At 29.0% G+C, this 20,884-nt stretch overlaps 1 protein-coding gene across 1 annotated transcript in view; it reads right to left on the bottom strand.

The window, feature by feature from the left end:
* Positions 1-3,926: 3,926 nt before the first annotated feature.
* LOC145836367 (sushi, von Willebrand factor type A, EGF and pentraxin domain-containing protein 1-like) overlaps positions 3,927-20,884 on the bottom strand; it is a 34,175-nt gene continuing 17,217 nt past the window's right edge. Inside the window, exons 9-35 of the mRNA XM_082944176.1 lie at positions 20,354-20,560; positions 19,866-20,063; positions 19,434-19,634; positions 18,990-19,187; positions 18,556-18,759; positions 17,682-17,882; positions 17,276-17,473; positions 16,321-16,512; positions 15,960-16,169; positions 15,347-15,532; positions 14,911-15,129; positions 14,245-14,442; positions 13,240-13,437; positions 12,653-12,835; positions 12,173-12,352; positions 10,850-11,032; positions 10,085-10,267; positions 9,338-9,520; positions 8,624-8,806; positions 7,913-8,095; positions 7,200-7,382; positions 6,486-6,668; positions 5,764-5,850; positions 5,346-5,552; positions 5,000-5,215; positions 4,575-4,844; positions 3,927-4,132 (exon numbers count right to left, since the gene is read on the bottom strand). Of these exons, the coding sequence (XP_082800302.1) occupies positions 3,927-4,132; positions 4,575-4,844; positions 5,000-5,215; positions 5,346-5,552; positions 5,764-5,850; positions 6,486-6,668; positions 7,200-7,382; positions 7,913-8,095; positions 8,624-8,806; positions 9,338-9,520; positions 10,085-10,267; positions 10,850-11,032; positions 12,173-12,352; positions 12,653-12,835; positions 13,240-13,437; positions 14,245-14,442; positions 14,911-15,129; positions 15,347-15,532; positions 15,960-16,169; positions 16,321-16,512; positions 17,276-17,473; positions 17,682-17,882; positions 18,556-18,759; positions 18,990-19,187; positions 19,434-19,634; positions 19,866-20,063; positions 20,354-20,560 (5,240 nt within the window). The remainder of the gene's footprint in view (positions 4,133-4,574; positions 4,845-4,999; positions 5,216-5,345; positions 5,553-5,763; positions 5,851-6,485; positions 6,669-7,199; positions 7,383-7,912; positions 8,096-8,623; positions 8,807-9,337; positions 9,521-10,084; positions 10,268-10,849; positions 11,033-12,172; positions 12,353-12,652; positions 12,836-13,239; positions 13,438-14,244; positions 14,443-14,910; positions 15,130-15,346; positions 15,533-15,959; positions 16,170-16,320; positions 16,513-17,275; positions 17,474-17,681; positions 17,883-18,555; positions 18,760-18,989; positions 19,188-19,433; positions 19,635-19,865; positions 20,064-20,353; positions 20,561-20,884) is intronic.

Raw genomic sequence — 20,884 nt, 5'->3', positions numbered from 1 at the left:
GATGGAGAGTGGGATCCGCCTATTAGGTGCAATAAACATCAAACTAACTAACACTTTTCATTTGTGTTTTAACTTGTTTAAATTGTTTTTACTTGTTTCTTCGTGTTTGATTTAGACTCTTTAATTTTACCCACTTGTTTTTTTAGTTTTTTTTTGTTTCACTTTTTTCCATAATACACAAATTTTTTCTAATCGAATATGATAGATGTTTAAATTTGTTTGATAAATTTGTTTTTTAAAACATTCAATTACTATAAAAACATATACAAAAATAACAGTGTCTTTCATTGAAATAAATATATATTCATAGTTTAGCTACTTGCTTGGCCAAAATTTTTGATAAGTATACGTTTAGGTTTTGTTTAGCAGTGAATACGAACTTAATAGTAGCCAATGTTTTTTCTAAATAAAAGGATTTTCTGAATGTCTACTTTGTCTAGTTTTCAATAGTTAGTTTTGCTATCAAATTATTTTCAATGTAATAACGTAAAAAGTTAAAAATATGTAGCATTAACCAAATTGAGTTTAGTTATTTAGACTTTTTAATTGTTAAAACAAGTTATTCGAACGGAAGGTTAGTATGAAAACTTATTGCTTAGATATAACTGCTTTATATAAAAGTTACGACCTGAATTTCAGAACAATATTTAGTTTTTTCTTACTATTTAGAGTCGTAAATTTAAAATAAGTTTGTCTTTAACTTAAATCCTAGAGTTTGCTTAAAGCTAATTAGCTTTATTTATGAGCTCATAGCCGTAGCTGTAAGTTAGAAATTTATTATGATATTTATTACTATAAGCGATTTTAATGAAAGCGATGTTTTCGATTTATACATAAAGTGGAATTTTTTTTTTATATTTACTGATTATTAGTAAAATATTTTATTTTACGAATATCTTTATAATTGGATGTAATACCCAGAACGAAATGCATAATTATTTGGTTTAAGTTAAAAACAATGCAATTGTATAAACTGACAATACAGACCGGTTTAAGAGTAATAAATAATCACTACCAGGATTCGAATCTTGTATAATATATAATAAAGCGCTTATATAATATACATTCTCCTTCATTTTAAAGCCGATTTAAAGTTTTTGTCTTTTAAATACAACCTTTTCAATGTCAACCGCAAATGTTTCTTTTGTGTAAGCAAGTTTATCCTGAGTAAACGCACATGTTACTTAAAACCATAAGAGAGTCTAATAATAGTTTAACTAAATTTGGTCTTTTTTTTAGTATTAGACCAGGGGGTGCTCGCGGGCCAATTTCAAGTTTTAAAATCTTCGCGGGCCGCAGCTTTAGTGGCATTTAATTAATCTTCTAGCCAGACTAAAAAAGTTTTGTTTCTATTAAGTTTATTGTTTTACATATACAGCGTCACTTTTGCACGAGAGGACACTTTTGCACGAGGGTCACTTTTGCACGAAGGGTCACTTTTGCACGAGGGGACACTTTTTCACGGCGACTCTTTTGCACGAGCGTCACTTTAGCACGAGGGGACACTTTTGCACGAGCGTCACTTTTGCACGAGGGGATACTTTTGCACGGCGACACTTTTGCACGGAGGGTCACTTTTGCACGAGGGGACACTTTTGCACGGCGACTCTTTTGCACGGAGGGTCACTTTTGCACGAGGTGACACTTTTGCACGGCGTCACTTTTGCACGAGGAGACACTTTTGCACGGCGACATTTTTCACGATGACAATTTTTTACGGCAACATTGTTGCACAACGTCACATTTTTACAATGAAATTTTTGCACGGCGACATTTTCGCACGATGACTTTTTCGCACGGAAAATCAATTTTGCATGCAGACCGATCAAAAGTTTTTTTAGCTACTACCAAGTGTGTAACATAAAAAGAAACTGAAAACTAAAATTTTATAATATACCTTTATTAAAGGTAAAAAATTAAAGGTCTAAAATCTTAAACAATAAAAGTTAATGTTAGAAACAAACTAACGTATAGGTAAAATAATTTTTTTTATAAAAGATTCATACCAGGGACAATAAAGTTAGTTTATTTAGAAACTAGGATAAAAAACACTTTAAATGTATATAGGTTGTTCTAATTCATTTTAATATTTTAATCAACAACTATGCCTTTTTATATATTTTACTATACGGTTACAAGTTTATTGTTCATATGATGAACCTAGGCATCAAAACCTAGACCACTTAAACTGGAAGACGTATAAATAAAAGATTAAATAACACATATAGTTTATTTATTATAACAAATATAAAATCATAATTTGATATAAAGTTTATAAGTTAACATAAAAAGCAAAATTTTAATCACATTATATTTATTTACGATTTTATGTAGAACGATCAACATCAAGTATTTAAATGCATTGACTAACAACAAAAATAAAAACCTAACGCTCCAAGGACATTAACTTTAGGCTCTCATAGGCTTATTTCATGATTATGGAATGCTGGTGTAAGCATCTCTTGATACTTTTGAAAAACATAAGTTCGAACTTCCAAATGTTATTCTCTCATTGGCTTATCATGATCATGCAACATTATTGTTATAAAATAATCTATGTTTACACCATAAAAAATGCGCTATTTTATTGCTTTTTTATTCTCACGCTAAATAAAAAAATAAAATTAAACAACAAGTAAAGTCTGAAATACCTTTACACTTCATAAACTAACTAAATCTTTGTTTTTAATTAACTATTGTTTGAAATTAAAATAAGATTTTTTATTTTGCAACAATTAGTCTAGTTTTTAATTTGAAAAGCTAATCTCTGGTTACATTTATGTTTTGGACTTTATTTTTAAGTAAAATTATAATTTAAATCGAATTTAATTTTCACAGTTTTAATTTTAAGTATTCAAGACTTTCCATTTAAATTAATAAACACATATATAGACGAAAAATGCCTGCTTTGAAATACGAAAATCAAGTATAATCCTTATCACAATGTTGGTAGACCGATTCACATTAATGTTACATTTTGTTTTCGTAAAACTAAGTAAACTTGATTTAAAAAGTTATAATTCTGAAATAGAATGTTTCTACTAATAATCAATTATTATAAAACAATAGTTCCATTTAATGTATCAGTCAAGTAATATTATTTTATTTGAAAGCTTTAAGCGTAGTATTTTACGTACAACGCACATGCATAAATAACGTACAACTGCATATATGAACCCATTAATAAACCTTAACCGTCCCTAAGCTATAAAAAAAACCCTAATTGTTCGGAACTATGGCAACCATGCTATCAGCTTATAATACCTCGTGAAAATATAATTTTCCGTGTAAAAATTTAATTTAAAAAATATTTATTGAAATTTATAAAATATTTAAGACAATAAGTTTTGATACCCATCTCTCTTTCTTACAACTTATTTTAATACTTTATATTTGTGAAGAGTAAAAGTTTATTCAATTATAAGTATCTCTTAGGTTTAACTAAAATCACTGTAAAAACAATCATATCATAATCAATGAACTATTAAAAAAAAGTAGTACAAAATATAAACGTTTTACTAAGGCTAACCTTAAGTACTTTTACGTTAGTAAACACTGTTAAACAGTTAATCCGAATAAATATTAGATGTTTTGCTAAAAAACCATCTAAAAAAATCCAAAGCTGTTTTGATGTTAAAGAAAGAGGTTGTAATTTTAATTGAAGCGAAAATTTAATAACGCACATAAATATATTCGTAAAAAAAAATAAAAGTCTATAAACAAAGCATCTAAATTTATTAAAAAAGATTTTTTATAAATATATGGAAAACACTTGAATTCAACAAATAAAACTAAAAAAAAAAACAACAAGCAAGTAAAGTTAAAACTTCTTATTTCAACACAAATAAACAGGTAAAGTACAATTTAAACAAGTCGAAACAAAAATTAAAAGTGTTAGTTATTTTGCATACAATATAGTATGCATATTAATTGCATACAACAGGCGGATCCCACTCTCCATCGGGTTTGCAAGTAGCTTCTACGCCATTCACCGCTTCGTACTCATAAAGGCAAGTGTACGTGACTTTAGTTCCCACCAGATAATTTCCATCTCTAAAGTTTTTGCCATCTTCATAGTTTGAAAAAGTAAATGTGCCAACATTGTCGAAGTCAGAATAATTACTGGCACAGGCTGAAAATTTCACAAGTTAAAAGCTTTTTAAATATTTCTATGTAGTAGTTCTTTAATTGATAACACATAGTTGTTATTTTGTAAGTAAAAATACATTATCTTAATTTGGTATTTTTAGCTTTACTTTATATGAAAATTTTATTGTTTTTTCTTTTTGGGTGGTTTAAGTTTTGCATAAATTACATCAAATTTGGATTTTTTAAACCAATATCGAGCAAATTAAAAGTTCAACGAAGCTGTAAGTTGAAACATGTAGCTTATTTACAAAAATTTTTTTTTTTAATACTTTAGAATAATTCTAATGAGACACATGTTACGCTCTCATATACTTCCAATAGCTTTTACGATCTAAGCCACACGCAATAATGCAGTTTAAAAAAAAAAAAAGAGCGAATGCACTGCTAATCAAATCACTATACTTTAAATGACAAATTCACCAAACCTCTCAGGCACCTCGGAAGCGGGTAAGGCGACCAAGGAGCATCTCGTTGGCAAGTGTATTCTCTATTCGAGGGAAACTCGAAAAACAACCCATCAATGCAGTGTATTATCCTCTTCCTTGAAGTCCAGCTTTCCGTTCTGAACAAGTCGAGGTGATGCGTAATGTCCTTCCATAGGATCTTGCTGCCTTTTACTTTGCCTTCTCCTTCATAAGTGCATGTCAGTTGATTCGTAAGAGTTTCTATGCACTCCACAGGTTCATAGATGCAAGCTGTTAAAAAAATAGTTTAAAGTGTACGGTAGGTTGCATCTGGTGCCAATCAAAAATAGAGCCGACAAAAGTGTCCAAATAAAGAATTGTAGTTGCTACAAAGCAGAAAAAGATATTTTTGTGAAAATTTAACTGAACAGTTGAAGGAAACTAACACAATCCGCAGTTGGGGGCCGTTTCAGGATTCCACGTGCCGGTCCTTTCGCACGTTAGCACGTTTCTTGCGTTTGTGACGTCATCAGGGTACAGAAGGTATTTTTCAGCCTTGCAAGCTAGGTAGGTTACAGTTGTGTTGAACCAGTACTGGTCAACTACAGCGCTGTAATTGAATTCCACTTCGTAATCTTCTACGTTCGGCGGCGCACCGCATTCTGTTGTTGACAAAGTTGAGTTTTACTGTTTTGTTGTGCTCAAAGGGTGGCAAAAATCAACTTTAACAACAAAAAATTAACAAAAAAGCTTATATTTTTTAATAAAAAATGTTTGAATATATTTTCTGACTTTTCATGCAAATTGCCACTACACTGTTGTTCCAAGTACCGTCGTTCAAACATTGGTACGCATAGTCAGCTTCCTTTTCGACAAAAACGAAATCCGAGTTGCAAACAATTTTAACGACTTCCCCTGGCAAGCGAACATCGGGCCGATGTGAGTGATTGTGCAAAATAATCTCTTTACCATCATCAGGAATATCAAGCAGAGGGCAAGCTGTACAAATGTATCAGGTTTGAAACAAAAATGGTAATAAAACAATCTTTTGAGTGCTTTTTATAAACTTTTTAGAAAATCATAGAAAAAATCTGCAACTTTTATCTAAAGTTTTCAGCATGTTAAAGAAAAAAAACTTTAAAGAGTAATTTAAAAACAAAATTAAGTTATATATATATATTTCAGATTGTCTAAGATTCAATTTTCTCACCACGATAACAAGTTCCTACATCTCCTACCCACTCGCCGTTCTCAACACATTCTCTCTTGTTGTTTTCTGCGGGATGAAGAGTATAATCTGTATTACATTTGTAAATAGATGTCTGGTTCCAAGTACTATGTTTGGTTAGGTTAGAAAATCCATTATCGAGATTTTGTGTATCAGACGGACAATCTAGAAAGCAAAGTTTTTTAGATTTTTGGTATTTTTTTAATGTGGTGATAATTTATTTTTCTTTTTATTATAAACATTAAGCATTTGAATATAAGTCATAAACTGAAACTAATTCTTAAAATACACTATTTTAAATCGTAAAGTTTAATATGTTTTTTATAAAAGAGCAGATAGTAAAAAGAAAAGGCTTTTTATAAAACATACAATTTCTCCTACAGTTTTTAACAATTATGCTAAACATTTTTTATTCTAATTATAACGTAATGAGAAACAAAAACAATGTCGGAATGTTCAAAGGCTTCAGTGAACATATACATTTATAAAAATGGTAATCAAAATTAAAGTTGTACTTTTGGACATAACATGATTATTTCCTAATACACTACTGAACAAAACCTGTAGAATTTGTAATAAAACTTGGTATTTTCATAAAAAAAGTAATCTTTCAAAATGTTTTTCTAAATTTCATTTTAAAGTGCTAATAAATATAGTTTCTTCATTAATATTTTTCATTGCTATTATAGAATTGATTTTCTCACCAGGATAACAAGTTCCTACATCTCCTACCCACTCGCCATTCTCAACACAATCTCTCTTGTTGTTTTCTGCTGGATGAAGAGTATAATCTGTATTACATTTGTAAATAGATGTCTGGTTCCAAGCACTATGTTTGGTTAGGTTAGAAAATCCATTATCGAGATTTTGTGTATCAGATGGACAATCTATAAAGCAAAGTTTTTTAGATTTTTGTTCTTAATTAACGAAATGATAATTTACTTTTAGTAAAGTTATAAACATTAAGGATCTATATATAAACTATAAACTGAAACTGTTTTTTTAAATAAACAATTTTAAATCGTAAAGTTTAATAAGTTTTTTTTAAAGAGTAGATATAAAATAGAGATACTTTTTATAAAACCTACAATTTCTCCTACAGTTTTAATCAAGCATGCTAGAAATTTCGATTCTAATCTTATTGTAACAACAAACAAAAATAATGTCGAAATGTTTAAAACTTCAGAGTAAATAGTCATCTATAAAAATGGTAAACAAAACAAATCTTGTACTTTTAGACATAAGATGATTTTTTTCTAATACATTATTGAACAAACCTGCATAATTTGTAATAAAACTTTGTATTTTTACAAAAAGTCAATACTTAAAATGTGTTTCTTAACTCAATTGAAAACTGTTAAATACAATTAGTTCAATTATATATTTTTTAATATTAATTATAGAATTGATTTTCTCACCAGGATAACAAGTTCCTACATCTCCTACCCACTCGCCATTCTCAACACAATCTCTCTTGTTGTTTTCTGCTGGATGAAGAGTATAATCTGTATTACATTTGTAAATAGATGTCTGGTTCCAAGCACTATGTTTGGTTAGGTTAGCAAATCCATTATCGAGATTTTGTGTATCAGATGGACAATCTAGAAAGCAAAGTTATTTAGATTATCTTACTTAATTAATGCGATGATAATTAATTTTTGTTTAATTATAAACATTAAGGATCCAATAATAAATTATAAACTAGACTATTTCTTAAAATAAACTGTTTTAAATCGTAAAGTATAAAATTTTTTTTATAAAAGGAGTTGATAGAAAAAGAAAAAATCTTTTTTTAAAACATACAATTTCCCCTATAGTTTTAAAAAATCTTGCTAAAAAATTTTTATTCTAATTAGAACGTAATTACAAACGAAAATAATGTCGAAATGTTAAAAGTCTTCAATAAAAATATACAATTAAAAAGTGGTAAACAAAACTACTGTTGTACTGTTGGATATAAGATGATTTTTTTCTGACACATTATTTAACAAACCTGCATAGTTTGTAAAAAAACTTTGTATTTAAAAAAATATTGCAATTTTTCAAATTTTTTTTCTTATCTCTATTGAAAACTGTTAAATATAATATACTCATTTATACTTTCCATTTTTTATAGAATTTATTTTCTTACCAGGATAACAAGTTCCTACATCTCCTACCCACTCGCCGTTCTCAATACAATCTCTCTTGTTGTTTTTTGCTGGATGAAGAGTATAATCTGTATTACATTTGTAAATAGATGTCTGGTTCCAAGCACTATGTTTGGTTAGATTAGCAAATCCATTATCGAGATTTTTTGTATCAGGTGGACAATCTAGACAACAAAGTTATTTAGATTTTCCTGTTCTATAAATGTGATGATAATTTACTTTTCCTTTAATTATAAATATTAAGGATCTATATAAAAGTTTTAAACTAGACTATTTCTAAAAATAAACTATTTTAAATCGCAAAGTATAAAATTTTTTTTATAAAAGGAGCAGATAGAAAAAAGAAGATACTTTTTATAAAAAACACAATTTCCCCAAAGTTTTAATGAATCATGCTAAAAACTTTTCATTCTAATCTTAACGTAATGACAAACACAAACAATGTCAAAATGTTCAAATTCTTCAGTGAACATATACATTTATAAAAATAGTAAACAAAACCAATGTTGTACTTTTAGATATTACATGATTTTTTCTAATACATTATTTAATAAACCTGCATAATTTGTAATAAAACTTTAATTTTCACATAAGAGGCAATATTTAAAATGTTTTAATTAATTCAATTGAAAAGTGCTAAATATAATTTACTCATTTATATTTTTCATTTTTTTTAGAATTTATTTTCTCACCAGGATAACATGTTCCTACATCTCCTACCCACTCGCCGTTCTCAACACAATCTCTTTTGTTGTTTTCTCCTGGATGAAGAGTATAATCTGTATTACATTTGTAAATAGATGTCTGGTTCCAAGCACTATGTTTGGTTAGATTAGCAAATCCATTATTGAGATTTTGTGTATCAGATGGGCAATCTAGAAAGCAAAGTTATTTAGAATTTTGTGCTTTTTTAATGTGATGATAATTTACTTTTCCTACAATTATAAATATTAAGGATCTATTTATAAATTATAAACTAGACTATTTCTAAAAATTAACTATTTTAAATCGCAAAGTATAATAAGTTTTTTATATAAGGAGCAGATAAAAAAAAAGAAAATACTTTTTATAAAACATACAATTTACCCGAAAGTTTTAAAGAATCATGCTAAAAACTTTTCATTCTTATCTTAACGTAATGACAAACAAAAATAATGTCGAAATGTTCAAAGTCTTCAGTGAAAATATACAATTAAAAAGTGGTAAACAAAACTAATGTTATACTGTTGAATATAAAATGATTTTTTTCTGACACATTATTTAACAAACCTGCATAATTTGTAAAAAAAACTTTGAATTTTCACAAAAAGGCAATATTTAAAATGTTTTTCTTATCTCTATTGAGAAGTGTTAAATATAATTTACTCATTTATACTTTTCATTTTTTTTAGAATTTATTTTCTTACCAGGATAACAAGTTCCTACATCTCCTACCCACTCGCCGTTCTCAACACAATCTCTCTTGTTGTTTTCTGCTGGATGAAGAGTATAATCTGTATTACATTTGTAAATAGATGTCTGGTGCCAAGCACTATGTTTGGTTGGTCTAGCAAACCCATTAATGAGATTTTGTGTATCAGGTGGACAATCTAGAAAACAAAGTTATATAGATATTTTTTAAACTTTAATGTAATGATAATTTATTTTTCCTTTAACTGTAAACTTAAGAATTTAAATGCAAATTATAAACTGAAACAACTTCTTAAAATAAACAATTTTAAATTGTAAAGTTTAATAACTTTTATATTAAAGGAGTAGATGAAAATAGAAAAGACTTTTAATTAAAAATGTAATTTCACCTACAGTTTTAAACAATCATTCTTAAATATTTGTATTCTAAACTATACGTAATGAGAAAAAAAAAGTAATTTTAGAATGTTTTAAGTTTTCAGTGACGATATACATTATAAAGATGGTAAACATAAATAATGTTATACTATTGGACATAACATAGTTTTATTTAATACATTATTGCTCAAAACAAGCATTATTCGTAAAAATACTTTGTATTTTCATAAAAAGGGTAATCTTTTAATCGTTTTTTTTTAACTTCTTAAAAACTCATACGTGTTTTATCTAACATTGAAAAACATTAATAAATACAATTTGTTCATTAATATTTTTCATTGTTATTATAGAATTGATTTTCTCACCAGGATAACAAGTTCCTACATCTCCTACCCACTCGCCGTTCTCAACACAATCTCTCTTGTTGTTTTCTGCTGGATGGAGAGTATAATCTGTATTACACTTGTAAATAGATGTCTGGTTCCAAGCACTATGTTTGGTTATGTTAGCAAATCCATTATCGTGATTTTGTGTATCAGATGGACAATCTAGAAAACAAAGTTACCTTGCTTACCGTAACTCTTTAATGTATATTTTTATTTATGTAATTATAATGTACTTTTGTTAAAATTATAAGTATAAAAGGTTAAAATATAAATGGCAAACATATTATTAATTCTCTAAGTTTTTTTTTTAAAGTCGAAGAGCGTAATCAATTTTTTATAAAAGGAGCGGATAAAAAGATAAAAGACTTTTTGTAAAACATACAATTTCTCCTAAAGTTTTAAACAATTATACTTAAACATTTTCATTTTAATCTTGACGTAATAACAAAGAATCATAATGTCAGAATGTTTTAAGTCTTCAGTGAAAATATTCATTTCATAACAATGGGAACAAAACTCATGTTATACTTTTGGACATAACATAATTTTATTCTTATACAATTATCCAAAATACGAGCATTATTTGTAAAAATACTTTGTATTTAAAAAAAAAAGGTAATCTTTTAAAAGTTGTTTATTACTTTTTGAAATATCATACGTGTTTCATCTAACACTGAAATATGTTAATAAATATAATTTGTTCATTTATATTTTTCATATTTATTATAGAATTGATTTTCTTACCAGGATAACAAGTTCCTACATCTCCTACCCACTCGCCGTTCTCAACACAATCTCTCTTGATGTTTTCTGCTGGATGAAGAGTATAATATTTATTACATTTGTAAATAGATGTCTGGTTCCAAGCACTATGTTTGGTTAGACTAGCAAATCCATTATCGAAACTTAGTGAATCAGATGGACAATCTAGAAATTAAAGTTATTTAAATTTTATTAATGTTTTGTTAATCTTATATTTATTAATGTAAAAATAATTAACATTTTTTTTAACTAAGTGCATTGAAACTTTAATATAAACAAAAAAAAAACTATCTTTTTTTTAAAGATAAATTATTGAAATTCGTTAAGTTTAAAAGTTTATTTATAAAAGGAGCGGATAAGGAAGGGAAAAAACTTTTTATAAAACGTATAATTTATCCTATAGTTTTAAACAATTATTCTGAATCATTTTAATTCTAATCTTAACGTAATGACAAACAATCAATATGTCAAATTTTTTTAAGTCTTCAGTTGAAATTTTCTTTTATAAAATTGGTAAACAATACGAGTATTTTTTGTACTTTTGGTCTTAATGTAATTTTTTTCTACTACATTATCGCACAAAACGAGCATCAGAAAAAAACTTTGCATTCTGCAAAACAGGTAATTTTTAAAATCTTTAGTTTTTTTTTTTAATTCATAGAACTAATACGTGTTTTATCTAAAATTGAAAAGTGTTATTAAGTATAACTTATTTATGTATCGTTGACAACTTATTTTAATTATAATCTAAAAGATCTCCTGTTCATTAAATTATTAAAATTCAGGATATGTTATAATTTGACTTGACTGATATAAAACCTTAAATACTTTTTATATAAAAAATTAAATGTTTTATTTTTAATAATACTAGATAAGTTGTTTTTAAGTACTTTAATTGTTTTAAGCTTTAATTTATAACTAAGAAAGTCTTAATAAGATCTAAATACACTTGATTGGTTTGATTAAACCAGCTTTTCCCAAAAAATAAATACATAAGCGCCCCCTTTATCAGAATTTAAAACAAATATCTTTTTTTTTTTAAATACCCTATCAATTTTTTTGCCCCTTATTATCTTATGCTTTTTGATAGGGACCACTCTAAAAAACCCTGGTTTTTATCTTACTTCAGTAAAAAACATTGAAAAGTAAACTACTTCTAGAATTAAAGCAAACTAAATAACAGAGTTTATTGATTTCCCAAAATTTTGAAACCGCCCAAATTAGACGGTATTACCCATTTTGAGAAACCCTGGGTTATTCGGGTATTATACAAACGTGTGTGAAAATTATATGAGCTTTACTAACTAGGAATACATTCCCCTGTATCTCCTATCCATTCGCCAGAGCTATCACACACTTTTTCGTTTTTTCCAGGATAGAGTGTGAAATTTTCCTTGCAGTTGTACTTAGCAGTCTGGTTCCATTCATTTTGTTTTTTTACTTCAGGCTCCGTTCCATTGTAAAGGTTTGGAGCAGGTTTACAATCTTATAAGAAAATTTTAATAAAATTTTTTATGTTCAAAAATAAAAAAAATTAATTGAAAAGTTTTACTTCTCAAAGATATTCTACAGCATTAACTTTAATAATTTTACATCAAAAAACAACTTATTTAGCCTGATTTGACATGGTTTAGATTCTAAACTTTAGAATGACGCGTACGAACCTTACTATAAGGGTAATATTTATAATGGTTTTTAAACTTCTAACACACTCATATTTGTTTTACTTGCGATTAAAATATTTGTTTTGATTCAAATTTCATTATTTTATTTTTGAAAACTTACTGGGAATGCAATTTCCTAGATCTCCTATCCATTCGCCAGTGCTATTACATACTTTTTTGTTTCTTCCAGGATAGAGTGTAAAATTTTCCTTGCATTGGTATGTAGCAGTCTGGTTCCATTCATTATGTTTTGTTACATTCGGATTCGTTCCATTTCTTAGATCATTCGGAGCAGGTGGACAATCTTAAAAAGAAAAATTTTAGAACAACTTAATTATAGTGTTTACTTAACGAATAAAATAAAACTCTCAAATGGTTTAGTTCTATGTTCAGAGATTAAAAAGTCTCGTATTTTAACCAATCAATTGAAAAAAAAATCTTAAATAATTTCTATAATAATTGCTTAAATGTTTTTAATTCAATAAGGTTACTAAACTGCTTAAATTTTCAAAGCTTATTAGAAAATTCATAGTTAATGAAAAACCTATAGCATCAAATTTAATATTTTACTAGTTAAATATCTTGTACTTATTTTTAAAAAAATCGTTTTAATTGTTGTTTTCAGTTTGTATAAAATGTCTGAAGGTAGGAAGATTTTATTTAATCTACAACACCAGACGATTAATTACAATTAGTTTAACAACATACCTGGATAGCACTTTGGTGCAATATCTTCACCATTCCAACTACCATCTGGTTTACACAAGAGAGAACCGTCACCGCTTGAAAGCCCGTATTTGCTGTCACACTTGAAAGTAATTATGTCGTCGGGAAGAAAATATTCAGGTCGTTTTTGAAAAATTTGCACTTTTCCGTTGTTTACAGTCGTATTCACTCGTGGACACTCTGTTGAATAATTAAATGAATACCTTACCTTTATACGTGATGAAAGAAAATTATTTTTAAAAGTTTTATGTCAGGTTATAAACAATCATTACTATTTAAAAGGATATTAATGAATGAAAGTTTAAGTAAAATTATTTGATAAACTTTATTTAAATCCGTATAAAAAAAAGTTAATTTTGCTTGGATAAAGTTTGGAAAGTAAGTTTTAAAGGTTCCTGAAAGATAAAACTATTCATATGTTTGTTTCGTAACTCTAGCACATAATTATGGTGTTTAAGTGAAACATTTACAATACATTCAACCATTAATACATCCTGTTTTAAGAAATAATAAATTTCGCATGTGGCAAACTATGATAATGTGCGCTATTATAATTTTTTTTGTCGAATTTAGTTTTACTAAAAATCAGCTAAGCATAGTATTTTTATAACAAAAGGCTGTTATAAACTTCTCATATAAATGAAAGGGTTTACCAAACAAACGTTAAGGTTATAAAAACTTGTCAATGTGAGCAACGGCGATAGTTAATCCAAATGATCTTGACTTAAGCTGTTTCAAATTTGACAATCGGTCAAACAAAGAATTTAACAAAAAACCTAATAATAGGTGTTCTTAATAAAACAGTACCAAAAAAAAATTAATGCAGCAACTCTTTACTTAGTTCAAATTTAACAATCAATCGCATGAAAATGTATAAAATTGATAAAAATTACTTTTAAGTCACTTTTTCACCCTACCATCAACCAAACAGGTTATATAATGTTTGTGTTTAAATAAAAACAAACAGTATATAAAATATCAACTTACCTTTCACACACTCTCCCACTTTACCATTAATCAAACCGGTTTCAAGATCGCACTCCACAATTGCCACTTCTTCAGTGTAAATCCATCCAACTTCGCATTTATATTTCACTTTGGTTTCGATTATTTTTGTTGGACTCACCGTTTTGTTAGTTAAAGTCATCTTTTTGCCGTTTGATATAGTAGGGAAATTGTCGCAAGCTGGTATAAATTGTTCAAAACAAATTGGAAACTTATATTTAAACAAAAAGATGCTTCTAGTTTTAACTCAACTTTTTCACAAATTTTTATAGTTTATTTCAACATAGAGAACGTTTTAAATTATAAATACTTTTACTCATTGTCAAACTTTAATCGAAAATTTCACAATTTCAGCTTTATTACGATTTTCACTTAAATGATTCCAAGGAGTTAATGGCATAATAATAAAAAACTGAGTAAACTGACATCTTTAATTTCATCATGCTTTTTACTTTAATAAATTCGAGGAGTTAATGTCATGACAATAAATTATCGGGTAAAATTTACACCTTTAATATTATCTTGCTTTTTACTTGTAAATTCAAGGAGTTATTTGCATAGTTAGAAGTATTTTTTTGAGTAAAGCTCATAACTTTATTTCATAATTCTTTTTTAAAGTAAAAATATCCATACAAACTGAAAACTAACATCTGACGCACTTTCCAACAACTCCTGTTGGCTTGAACGACCAAGATCCGTATAAATCGCACTCGGCGCCCCTGAAACTTTCGGGCTCCATCGTGTAGTCCTGCCTGCACACGTACTCTACGAGGGTGCGGGGCAGGTAGACGCCTTTGAAAGTCCAAATCGCAACTTTGTGGTCCGAGTTGTCTATCTTCGGGATCAAGTCTTCGCTGCATCGCGTCACTGTTTGAGAGTTTGGGAGTTTATTATTACAATTTGTGTCACTTGATATAGATTTTAATAACTAATACACTGTAAAAGAGTAACCTGTATAAAAAGAAAATTATTTTAATTTTGATTTTTTTTTCCCTAAAAATTATTTCGCGTTATTTAATTTTACAAACATTAAAAATAGAAAGACCTAATTATTTTTGGTTAAAACAATATAAAACAAAATTACTTGTGTAGCATTTTCCGACATCTCCTTGCCAAGTTCCGTTCTCAACGCACCTGACTTTGAAACTTTCTTCTGGCAGTATCTCGAAACCTTGATTCTCACATTTGTAACTCACAACACTCCCGTTCAAATGAACAGACCCGGATGCTAAGGCGATCGTGTTGGCAAATTTGGGGGGTGCTCCACAGTCTTGATAAATAATTTGTTTAAAAAAGTGGTGAAATTGTTGACAATTTATTAAAATACTTGTTTTTATGAACTAATAACTTTGAAACGTGGTTTTAATAATTTTTTGTATTTGAAAAATTTTTTATTAACTAAATTTCACAAAATTTTATGGTAAAATAATTACGCAGTTACGTACATAATGTTTCTTTCTTTTGCAAAACTTAAAATCATGTAGTCAAATTTACACTTTTTACTTTTGTCTTTAATCAGTTTTTAAACTACTTAAAAAAACGGGAATATAGCATTTATTTCTTCAGCATTTACTTGTGATGCATACTGACGCTTTAAACACATACAATTATTTAGTTTGACACTTAATTCACTTCTTTTTACAGTCCGTTATTGAACTTCTTAATAAAAGAAAATATTTTTCTAATTTTACACTTACTTATGACGCATTCTGGCAGCTGTGGTTGGAAATTTCCGCTGGTCGAGTCGCAACTCAGCGTGGAAATTGTATCCAGCCTTATCACGTGACCCACACGGCACGAATACCTGACCTGCAGGTGAACTTTGAACTGGCCTCCGGTCGCATCGGTCGCCGTCAGGTACGTGGTGTTGAAGCTGCCGTCGTCGATCGCTTCAGGAGTGCCGCAATCTAAATTGCAATTTAAATTATGCGACTTTGTTACATCATAGTCTCGTTAACAAGAATAAATATTATTTTTGTTAGATACAATTTTAAATATAATTTAAGAAAAAAACGGAGGTTCAGTTTTTACTGATAAAACAAAACTTTCTTTTGTAACAAAGGGGAAAAGTCACGTTCCAATTTCCGTCGTCTGAGCATTCTGAGGTTGTTTTTTGCGCGTCACTGATGACGTAGTTGTTTTCGCAGCTGAACTTTACTACGTCACCGGCGAAAAATCCCTCCCTTTTAGTTGCAATGAGCTTTGTTAGATCGAAACTTCGCCCCTCAGTTTTATCAAAATTCGGGCATTCTGAAAACAAAAAGTGTAAAATAGTAGTAAATTTGGATAGCAGCTTTAAAAACTTTCAATTTATACAATTCACTCTACTTTATGGTTTGATTTATTTCATAAAATAATTCTACATTTTAACATTGTTTGATGTTTATTTAATATAAAACGAGTAGACTTCAACACTAGTTTTATATCGCTTGTGTTTAGACTTAAACTTTAGAATATTTCTAAACTAAATTGTTGCATAAAAAAATATTGTGTTATAGAAAACAAAAAGTGTCAAAAAAAAAAGTTAATTTGAATAAACTGCTTGTTTTAGAATAACATCATTAATAAACTACAGAGTCATATTAAACTAATATATGTAAAAATTCAACCGGTATGTAAAATATTTCTATACTTCTACAGGTTTCTAAAAGTTTTATTGTATATAGTTAACAGATTTCGACTCTAGTTTATCTCCATTATAACTAGATTAAATTTCAAAAAGTATCTAAACTAGTTTATTGCAAGAAAGAGTTTCTGTCTTGAAAAACAAAAAACTAAGCTAATATAAACTTTTATACTTACTTAATATTACATGACTCAGACAAAAGAAGCAGTAAAAAAGTTCCTCACTGAACCGATTACTCCTTAAGCAATGGATTCGTTCCATATGAGGCATAAAAGATTTTTTTATTAAACAAAAAGTGTCAAAATACTAATACTTTCCACTAATTCGTTCTTCAAAAACTCAGTTTAATAACCTAAAACAAACTTAAAGTAAATTTTGTGAACTCACTTTTTAAGCAGTGGAAATCAGATTCGGTCCAGGTATCTCCAATCAAGCAACGGGAAACCGTATTTGCACCTTCGGGTATCAGGAAATGATCATCCTCACATTCGAACAAAGCCGATCGTTCGATTGTAAAAGAGTCGTTGATCTTCAGTCTTTCCACGTTTTTAAATGCGTTTAAAACGTTTCTCGACTGTCCGCAATCTGCAGTTTGTCATCACTAAGTTTTTGATTTTAATAAGTGTCAAAATAAGTAATTAACACCGATTGGAAAGCAGCTTTCGCTAGACTCCAGATCGAAAATTGTATTTTTGACTCTCTTGCGTGTTCAGTAAAGTTTTTAGAATTTAAATGCGCGGTCAATTAAAACAAAAACAGTCGGTTTGCTCATATCTATGCACAAGATACTAACTCGGGTAGCAATGGACTTTCGGAGCCCACTCGCCGTCCACGTCACACCGGACAACATTGACGTCTGTGACGTAATGTTTCTCGCACTTGTAGGTGAGGCGGGTGCCGTTCACAAGCACTTCCTTGCCTTCCGAGTCAACCCTGCTGACGTTTTCAGTTGCGTACAAATCGGAGTTGTTGAACTGAGGAATGGCTTCGCACTCTGTATTAAACGATATTTTTAAGATTAATTTTGATACAAAAGTACTTAAATTACTTGAATAGTCTTCTGTTATGTCAATCGTTATTTGTCTTTTTTTTTTTGTCTTCATCTTAATCACTGTATAAAAAAAGGTATGTACCTTAAAACAATTAATTATAACACAACAAAAATGAGTTTTAAAAGCTTATTGGAGTTATTTTAGTATAAAAGTTTATGTATAGATTGAAAGTATTGATTCTTTTAAGAATAGTAAAACAGTGGAATAGTTAAGACTTTTAAAGCTAAACGTCCTATTTTGTTGGTTTCACTTTATGCAATACATAGATTTAAAAAAAAGGTCAAGCTATGTAGCTGAGTCCAAGCTTTTACTTAAATTTGCTTCATCCTTTAGTAAAGAGTATCTAGAACAACAATTTTAGAATCCAAAAACTTTATGTTAAAATACAAATGTAGGTTTGAAGGTAAACTTGACGCCCAACTTACTTTAAATCTTTAAAAACTGAAGTACAATATACAATTTAAAGTGTTTTGTTTAAAAAATAACTAAAACTAATAACTCTAACAGTCTAACACCTACAAAATTTAGCTATAATGGCATAAATTTTTCAAATAGTTTTGATTTTATACTAATCAAGCGAAACACTACAGATTGAAATGCAAAAGTCTTAACAACCTTTGATGCAGGTTGGCGGTTTTTTAGGATTCCATTTCGCGCCCAGATTGCAGCTATAATTCGCATTCACAAACTCATCGCTAAAGTAGTAGCCCTCAAGACAGTAATACTCGATAACTCTTTCTTTAGTAGTTCCAATTGCAAACACTAAGTGTTCTGTAACTTTGTAATATCCATTTTCCAAGATTGGAGGGTTATCACAGACTAAAAATGTTTGTTTTGTCTTAATTAATATTTATACGAATAAATGTTGCTTAACTTTCGAAAAGTCACATGTACTGCTTTGCGCGTCCAATACTTTTTTTGTTAACTTAATATAATTAATAACGTATAAACAAGTGTGAGATACTAGCGAGTGCGTATAGCAGTCTTTTTCAAACTTTAAGTATTTTCAAAAAATATTTTTTTTCCCAAATACAAAAGAAACAATTTACTCGGTCCGCATAATGGAGCGCGGTCGAAATCCCACTTTCCGTCTGACCCGCAAGTCAACAAGTCTTCTTCGGACCACACCAATCCGTGATCTTCATCGCATGTGTACTTGACTCTCGTGTCTGTGTAGTAGCTGCCTACCACGTAGCTAAATTCAATGTCCACTGTTACGTAGTCACCCTCGGGTGGTTGAGGACATTCTGTTATAAGAAGATTTCGATTGTAAAAATCGAACAAACTTCTAAATAAAGCTTAATTTTAAAGAAGTGTAACATAAAGCTTCTCAAACATTTTATTTTCCGTCAACTTTAAAAGAATTAAGCCTGAAAAAAAGAATCTCATCTATCTCTAAGCTATGAACTCTAACTATAATAAAATATTTTTTCAAATAATTTTGAAGCTTTCAATTTTGTATTTTAATAAAAAACAAACAACAGTGCACACACTTGTGATACATATTGGGCTGGCTGTTGAGTTCCAGCTGCCTCCCTGGCACTTGTAAGTGTAATCACCAGCGCTGCCCGCATGAAACACGTACGATTCGTCACAATCGTATCTGATGACGTCATTTTCGAGGAGCAGCCCGGCACGCAACTGATCGACAGTCACAATCTTCCCGTTCAAAAGGTCTTTAATAGAAGAACACTCTTAAAAATAAAAAATTGTTTAGTACACTTTTAAAATAGTTGTTATCATCTATCAGTTACAAATATTGTTTCGTAATTATTTTGTTGTGAATCTTACTATTTATGTCTCTTAGTAACTCTTTTAAACGAATATACAAATACAATTAAGAATAAACTAAAACACATGAAACAAATATTTTAATTAGGTAACTTTAAAAACTTGTTATTGCGCTCTTAAAAGCAAAAACAAACGTTCCAGGCAGACTGGGAAGGATGAGTTCCAAACTCCAACTTCCAGACACTCCACAGTGGAAAGATCTGGTTTGTTGAGGGAGTAGCCTTCTTCGCATGAAAGCTTCAAAACCGTACCGCTAAGGTAATTGAGGTTTTCGTCCACTCGATTGTGCGTGTCTACCGTCAGGGCAGTGGTCATTTTCACGTCTGGACACTCTGTTTACAACATTTTTATCATTTGAATTTTGTTCTGTTATGCTTGTTATAACATGTTTATAGATATTATTGAAAATTAAAGTGAAACAAAATTTATTTACATCTAAATGCATAACTACTTTTTTGAGCACCACTAAACTGTTTAAACTAAATAAGCTGATACAAAATCACAAAATGGTAATAACTAATTCTAATAGCTCGAGTATGTATAAATCAAGAATAGTATGCTTTTTAATAAAAATATTTCAAGCGTTTTTGTTTTACTCGACTTTGAAAAGTTTTCATCTTACTTTTTAAGCACCGAAACATGACAGCAGGCCAGGATCCGGCAACTTGGCACTCGTAAGAGATTGCAGGGTTCGATTCCGAGTATGGAAATTTGAAGTATCCTGCGGCACACTCGTATTCAACTACAGACTCCACATTCACCCCTCTCTCGCCAATGAACTCGGTTGACATTTTAATTGAGTTTGGAACAATCGGAGAATGTCCACAATCTTTATTTATGTTGGCCATTTTAGAATGTGTTAATGTTTAGAAAAAAATCGTGCTAATAAAGTTGTCATGTTTTTAGTTGGTAACGAAATTAGCAATGTTTTAATGTATTAATTTTATACAACTAAATATAAAACATAGTTTGTGATTTATTAAGCTTATTATAAATTTACCAAACACTTTTATTTAGTATGAATAATAATTCGTTTTCAAAAAATTTCGATCAACTTCTTTTGATTATTCAAGCATTCGACTTCATCAAAAAAAAAGTATTTACCTCATACTCATACTTTCATTCACAAATGTTGCAACTGAATTAAGTTTAT

Source organism: Thalia democratica, chromosome 5 (assembly GCF_965202585.1).
Source record: "Thalia democratica chromosome 5, ktThaDemo2.hap1.1, whole genome shotgun sequence".
Classification (NCBI taxonomy): domain Eukaryota; kingdom Metazoa; phylum Chordata; class Thaliacea; order Salpida; family Salpidae; genus Thalia; species Thalia democratica.
This window is presented reverse-complemented; position numbering and strand designations above follow the sequence as displayed.